Below are 7824 nucleotides of genomic sequence, written 5' to 3' on the forward strand. Positions count from 1 at the left end.
CATAAGAAACGTTGCCCTTAACACTATGAATAGTACAGATGCCCGATAAAAAGTCACCAACAGTTCCTTTTAATTAAATAATTGTAAATTTTGGTTAGATTTACCTATGGTATACAAAATGGCTGCTCGTCTCTAATTCCAGCAAACAGAAGAAGGGAAACAATGGGGACGCATGTTCTAACCTAACCTAACCTATTCTAATAATTTGGTTGTTTATTAGAATAGGTTAGGTTAGGTTAGAACGTGCGCCCCCATTGTTTCTCTTCTAAAAAATTAAAAATCTAAAAATTATTTTTGACAGCTGGTAGCAATTTTTTTAAAAATAGAGTTTAATTAATTGAGTTGGATTTAAAAATGTAGCATTTTGATGAATAATTAAACATTATAAAACACTTATTTACTGTTAAAATAATGAAAAAATAACAATAAAACTAGACCGCGATAGTAGAAGAAATGCTTCAGTCTTTCAAATAAATGAATAAATAAAAATGATTCTCAACACTAATACAGAAGAAATATAACAAATCAACTTAATGAAGCGAAAAAAAATAATTTTAATGTGACAAATATTAATTTACAACGTAATTTTCATCCATCTTCGGCTCTACCAAACTTTTCCATGTCCGAGTCCATATCCAAGACCGAGTCCGTATCCACCATATCTCAGGCCGAGTCCGTATCCACCGTAACCCAGACCGAGTCCGTATCCGTAACCACCGTATCCCAGACCGTATCCGTAACCTGGGTGACGGACAGATGTGCTGTAGGCTACGGCACGTCCTACGGGGTATCCGTAGCCGTAACCACCGTAACCACCGTATCCGTAGGGTGCTCCGTATCCGTAACCGGCGTAACCCAGATAACCGGCAAGGGAGGTGGCCACTAAGGCAAACAGGATAGCTGCGATCTGTAACCAAAAATTTCCTGTTAGACCTCTATAATAGAGTATACAAAGAGATATACATTGTGTTATGTACACAGTAAGACTGTACTCACCATAGACTTCATGTTGATGGTTGCTGCGTGTGTTGGTGTGGTTCTGACTAATCTGGATCGGCACAACTCCTTTTATACTAAAATTCGAAGGTATTTACTTGCATTAATTTAAAATATAACGAGTTTTACGTGGAAAAAAGTAATAAAAAGTGTCAAGGTTCCGTTCGAGTTGAAGCGAAAATTGTTTTATCTATGGATATGTCATGTAACACTGTATGTACTGTTAAGGGTGTACATGACCCTTAATTTTGTGACGTATCACGTTGTCAATGAACGACTGGTTTGTGTCGTTTATTTATAACAAAGTTCCTAAAATTAATGAAAGTCGATTTGCAATTATTTCGTTTAGAATTGAATTTAGTGGGTTCATACGAGTAGAGTATGAGTATTTATTTCTTACTGATTGATGCCATTCGATAGTTTTACAACACATTTCTAATTAATTAAAAGGAAAATTTGATAAAAAAATGATTTCATTGTCGTACAATTTTACATTTTATTGAACGCTGGATAACGTTCCTTTAAAGAGAAAATTTCGATAGAAATTACAATAATTGTGATTAAAAAACTGACGTTTATCAATTTTTTTAAAACGTGAAGGAATTCGATTTTGGTGTTAAATCTTTAAAGATTTACGGAATTTTAGGTTAATGATTTGCGTATAAACGAAGTATTGGCAAGAAATTAATTTGGCAATTAATTGTTTTAACGTTCTTTATATCACGAGAGATAAGTGAAATAGGGTTTTTTCATTCACAAATGTAGAGCTCTACTCATCTTTGAAAACTGAAGGTATTTAAATATCAGATATAAAAATAGCATTTTCCAGTTGTTATTCACAGAAAGCATTTATAACAACAAAGACCAACTTTTAAGATTTCTACGTCGAAAGTAAATACCCTTGCTTTCAAAGGTAATAATTTCTCAAACGTTCTATTGATGACGTATAGTTGTTCCATTGTGTTTTCGTACAATTAAATACAATTTTCTGTTGATGGTTGTTTTAACTAGACGTTTTTATATTGATAAATATTTATTTACTGTTTTCCTGAAGTACTAATTTATTTTACTATAGGAAAATAAATTAGTACTTTTCGAGTCTTATACCGAATGATGTATTTTATTAGCAAGTAGAAATTAATTAGTGTCAGCATTTCATCTGTCGTTAACCTGCGTAAGTAAATGGCTTCAAGCTAGAAAATAAAATGTGGAAAATGGATGTACTGATCTGGGAAGATGAGAGTCTGGAAAATTAAGAGCAGGAGGACGTTCAGGAGGAAGAGAACCAGACAGGGGTTTGAATAAAGATTGGAGAAACCTGTGTTAAGTGAAAGGCGTTGTTTCCGAACTTCTAATAAATTTTACGCCCGGTAAAACGAGATTGACGTCATCCGGTCCGAGATATAAGAACACAGATTACATCACACCCTAAACACGGGCGATTACTTATCAAGTTTTTGACCAGTTTCCAAATATCTTAAAGTCACATGATTGTATGATTCACTATACGTTCACAAAAATTATCCGTTTATTACACTTACATAGGTATTTATAATAGAGGAAAATAATCTTAATTGTTAATTTATCTGAAAAAACAATGATAAACCGATGTTAAAATACGCATTTTTATATTATATCATTTTATCAGGTCAGTCTACAAGCTACAAAAGGTTACACCTGACCTGAAGGTCGAAGTTTCTCCATTTATGGATTCGGAGTAACCTCGAGACATCGTTGGAAGTCGATGTAAGAAAAAACTTCTATTCTCGAAGCTTACTCACATATCATTAATATTGATAACAGGAGTTTCCGGTCATTCCTACTTAAGAAACAGGAGGGTGGAGTCCTTCTATGATTAAAATAGATTTTTTTTATAGTAATAACACCATTTATTCGCCTAGTGTTTTAACCGTGGGAAATTTCCACTTAAAATTAAATGTTTTGCTTATGTTTTCTGTAAGTTAGATACGTTAATACTTATTATGTGTCACAATTGATTTACTTAAGGAATTCATCGGTACTCATCATTCTTTTCTCGTTAATGACGATTTCTCTATAATTAATATTAATCTTAGCCTACATTTTTTACTAGAAAGACTACAGCCTTATCACTTTTCTCCTGAATGTAGAATCTTTCCTCCTTAATCCACATTTTCCTCTTCTTTCCTCTGTTTCCTAATCAGTGATCAAGTTCAGTATTCGATATTAATATATACATAAATGATTAATTATAAAATTAATATTGAATTCACGTTTTAAATGTTAATTTATCTACTTATTACAAATTCAAAACTGTAACTGTGAGTCATATAACCTTGAATTATTAACTACTGTATATTAATCATATTAAATTTGAGCTTTGAAATAACGGTATTTTATGTATAACTTTAAACTTTTGTCTGCCATCATCTGTTATAATATTTTATTTAAATACATTAAACGTATACTTAAATATGTTACGTATGTACTGTATTTTAATATCATACATTATTATATATTATAATTATTATTAACCGCTGAAAACTTTCTTTTCAATAAACATGCGTGCAAAATAGGCCTAACCATTACCACTTAACAAATGCTAGTGGCCATTATTCATAAATTTACGGTATTTAAAATAACACTTATTATTTTTATTTGTTTTGCATAATAATTTACTTAATAAAATTTTATATATTCAGTTATTTTCTTATATGAGTGATGTACAGTAGAAGTGTTTTGAATTCAAAGGTGGATTTATGGCAACCGGAGCGCATAGAGAATTTTGTACGTAAATTCCCATTTAATAAATAAACTTTTACAGTAGAAATTATATAAATTGCATAATTTATAACTGCGTGCAATGTATTAAAATATTATATATACAATTAACTATGATTTAATGTTCAGCCATACATAAATCTGTTCAATCAATACGAACGTGCCGAAAACACGCGTAACGCCATTAACGTAATAAAAAGGAAAGAACAATTAAATAAATCAGAAAAAAAATAATTTTAATTTAACAAATATTAATTTACAACGTAATTTTCATCCATCTTCGGCTCTACCAAACTTTTCCATGTCCGAGTCCATATCCAAGACCGAGTCCGTATCCACCATATCTCAGGCCGAGTCCGTATCCACCGTAACCCAGACCGAGTCCGTATCCGTAACCACCGTATCCCAGACCGTATCCGTAACCTGGGTGACGGACAGATGTGCTGTAGGCTACGGCACGTCCTACGGGGTATCCGTAGCCGTAACCACCGTAACCACCGTATCCGTAGGGTGCTCCGTATCCGTAACCGGCGTAACCCAGATAACCGGCAAGGGAGGTGGCCACTAAGGCAAACAGGATAGCTGCGATCTGTAACCAAAAATTTCACTGTTAGACCTTTCTATACTAGAGTATACAAAGAGGATATACATTGTGTTATGTACACAGTAAGACTGTACTCACCATAGACTTCATGTTGATTGTTGCTGTGTTGTGTTGGTGTGATTCTGACTAATCGGGATCGACACAACTTCTTTTATACTAAAATTCGAAAGTATTTACTTGCATTAATTTAAAATATAACGAGTTTTACGTGGAAAAAAGTAATAAAAAGTGTCAAGGTTCCGTTCGAGTTGAAACGAAAATTGTTTTATCTATGGACATGTCATGTAACTCTATCTCTACCGTTAAAGGTGTACATGACCTTTATTTTTGTGACGTATCACGTTGTCAATGAACGACTGGTTTGTATCCTTTTTTTATAATAAGGTTTTCTAAAATTAAAGGAAGTCTATTTAGAATTATTTCATTTTAACTGAATTTTTAATTAATTTCTTATAGTTGCTACACTGTAGAGTCACCAATTCGATATTGTAGAGTATTCAAGATATTTTTAATAAATTAATTTTAAAATATATTGTGTATTTGTTCCTTGATTGCATACGTGCTGATTATTTTAAGTTATTTTCTGAGCTAACCAATGTTTTTTGCATCATTTACAGCGCCATTATCACCCTATAGATTCCACGAATCATTCACAAATAATTTAATTTAAAATAAATGATAATTATTTCAATTATTTTTTAGTTTTATAAATTATAAAATACGTTATAAATCTATAAAAATAATTAAATAATGTTTTACTTGAAAACAGATACTTTATGTATTATGACTTTCACGTGTTAATTTCTTTCAGTTAACTGAAAAAATATTGTTTAACGAGTTATAAATATTAAAATTAAATTATAATTTAGCGTATATAATTTAATTATTTCTAATTAAATTCTAAAATTTATTTAGAAAAATTTAAATGATTTTTCTTATAATTCTACTCTGAAAACAAAAATAAGTACAGTAGATTAGTCAGTAGTAGAAGTTTCTATAGAGTACAGTAGTAAAACGGAAACTTACAGCGCCAAATTTTCCACTTGCGGCTGAATTTTAAAGTTTGTTTTTTTTTTTTTTGTAGTAAAGATGGCAAGGCAACATAATGACTATCTGACAAAGGGATGCCTTCCGAAAGGACATTATATGGTAAACTGGGCCTTACTTAAGTGTTAAAGACGGGAAATCCCATTAAATTCTACCTGGCCAGCTGTTGGTGAGGTGCGAACCTTCGACCAAACTACCGTTACGAAAAACATGATCGAACAGGGGGTCCTAATAGGGAAATTGCGCCCTATTAGGTGTTCTTAATTCTAGGTAATAAACATTTTGCATAGACAATGCGCTAAAAGTGCCACAGTATCATTCATTTTTGTTTTTTATGGAAATGATGTTCGCATGTCCATGCAGATTTAATTGCATTCAGTCTGCTAAATATTTCTACAGACAGTTTTCAATAGGGTTACTTTAATTACCATTATCCAATATAAAAGATACAACTGAAATGTAATTTTTTTTTATACTGTTATACAACGTAATCTTTAGATTTGTATAAATATGATGTTTACGCCGGTACACTAAATCTTACATTTAGTTAATATTTAAAAATCATTCTTAATGCTTCCGAGTAGGAAGAATCAAAAGTGAAGGGTAATAATTGTTATTGTAGAAATAACATTAGTGCTTGTCACCAGTAAATATCGTTATCTCTGAGGCTATTATTAAGCAGAGATTTTCACAACAAACACATACACACACCATCATCCACACTAACATCCACATACAGAAACTCCCAATTTCTTGCGTTTCTCGACGTTTCTAGGTCCCCTGAGTCCAAAAATGTAAAACTCTGGGGTGCGGGGGTCATTCTTCATCTTAAATTTCGGATGGTGCACCTAATTATTCTGAAAAATTATTATTTTTTGCCTGAAATAATAACTGCATTTAAAATTGCTTAACAGAAAGAAAGACAATAGTAATGAAGAGAGTGATACTAAAGATGATAACAGGGACGAGGTGAGATGTTAAAGCAATGAAGTAGAAAGAAGGAAAGGGTGATTCTGACAATAAAGACGATAATCTTACAACAACACCGGAGCATTTTCTGAGAGAATTCATTATTAACAAACGTTTTTAACCTGGCGCTATAGGCCATTATCAGCTGTTGTAGTAGCATTGTAAATTACCTGTGCTGAGTACATCTGGTTTGAATTTCGAAGATTTATAAGATACTGTAGAAGAAAAAATTTGTAATTTCAGTTTCCAAAAAATTCCTTATAAAGAAAAAATGAACACTTTAATGTTATTTTCTATAGAAATTGCAACGTTATTATAAAAGATTTCATACTCCTCACTTGCTTAAAGTTTCTTAAAATCCTTAACTAATAAAGAATTTATAAATTTATTTTAAAATATTATAATATAAATAACAACTTTCAAGTTATTTTAAGCTAACCTTGACATTTTTATCCAAAAAACTTTCCAAATAAACTCGTTATAGATTAATCGACTACAACCCAACGACCTTCGACGATCGTATAAAAGTGCCGTTTTCTGTACGTTACGACCAGTATCTGCTGAACACAGAAACCAATAAATCCTAAACAATGAAGGCTATGGTAAGTAACCCTCCTCGTATATATCTTAATTTAATATATAGTTTTATTAATATACGGCATATAATAATGTGACTTTCCTACTTCTAGATCGCTGCTGTCCTCTTCGCCCTCGTGGCTACCTCCCTGGCCGGTTATCTGGGTTACGGCGGTTACGGATACGGTGGTTACGGTTACGGTGGATACCCAGTAGGACGTGCCGTAGCCTACAGCTCATCCATCCGTCACCCAGGTTACGGATACGGTCTCGGATATGGATATGGTGGATACGGTCTCGGATATGGTGGATATGGTCTTGGATATGGTGGATATGGTCTCGGATATGGCGGATACGGACTCGGATATGGTCTTGGATACCGTGGTTACGGACTCGGTCACGGATACGGTTATGGCAAATACTGGTAAATTCTGCTAAGCATTGTATGTGAAGGATGCTGAAAGTACCGTCGGACAGGATGTAAATTTTGTACAAAAATAAATATTTTTCTAGAGATACATATGGTTTTACTGGTTGTTGTACTTAATTATGCGCTTTTTTATGGGTAATGATTTGAAAAATGGCTTGGTTTGGCTGGTTTGATGAATAATGCAACTCTGCACATAGCAGGCAACTCTTTGCCAAATACAAAGAATTGCAGGTATACCTTCTGTCACATGCAAAGGGTTGCCTGCAATGTATATAAAGGATGCCCTTAGAAAAGTCCTTCAGAGTAGGACTTTTTAAGGGAAGTTGTTGCCTATTTAAGTGTTATACACGTGAAGAACATCACGAAAACATCATGTCGTCGGTTCTTGTGCGAACCCGTGACTGACTTCAACCGTTAAATAATTGTCGGAACGTAGTGACGA

The 7824-nt window shown here is 32.9% G+C and overlaps 3 protein-coding genes across 3 annotated transcripts; 1 reads left to right on the top strand and 2 right to left on the bottom strand.

Annotated features, from left to right (window-relative positions):
- Nucleotides 1-540: 540 nt before the first annotated feature.
- LOC136973096 (glycine-rich protein-like) lies at nt 541-1053 on the bottom strand. Its single transcript, XM_067267794.1, has 2 exons — nt 997-1053; nt 541-907 (listed from the first exon to the last, which is right to left on the bottom strand). Exons 1-2 carry the CDS (start codon nt 1006-1008, stop codon nt 605-607), a joined length of 315 nt encoding a protein of 104 aa, XP_067123895.1. The 5' UTR covers nt 1009-1053; the 3' UTR covers nt 541-604.
- Nucleotides 1054-3971: 2918 nt separating this feature from the next.
- On the bottom strand, nt 3972-4510 carry LOC136973097 (glycine-rich protein-like). Its single transcript, XM_067267795.1, has 2 exons — nt 4439-4510; nt 3972-4345 (listed from the first exon to the last, which is right to left on the bottom strand). The coding sequence occupies exons 1-2, from the start codon at nt 4448-4450 to the stop codon at nt 4043-4045; spliced, it is 315 nt and encodes a 104-aa protein (XP_067123896.1). The 5' UTR covers nt 4451-4510; the 3' UTR covers nt 3972-4042.
- Nucleotides 4511-6966: 2456 nt separating this feature from the next.
- Nucleotides 6967-7380, top strand: LOC136973078 (glycine-rich protein-like). The gene is made up of 2 exons (XM_067267766.1): nt 6967-6978; nt 7066-7380. The coding sequence occupies exons 1-2, from the start codon at nt 6967-6969 to the stop codon at nt 7378-7380; spliced, it is 327 nt and encodes a 108-aa protein (XP_067123867.1).
- The last annotated feature ends 444 nt before the right edge of the window (nt 7381-7824 follow it).

The sequence above is a fragment of the Centruroides vittatus genome, unplaced genomic scaffold (assembly GCF_030686945.1).
Source record: "Centruroides vittatus isolate TY-2023 unplaced genomic scaffold, ASM3068694v2 contig_3084, whole genome shotgun sequence".
NCBI lineage: Eukaryota > Metazoa > Arthropoda > Arachnida > Scorpiones > Buthidae > Centruroides > Centruroides vittatus.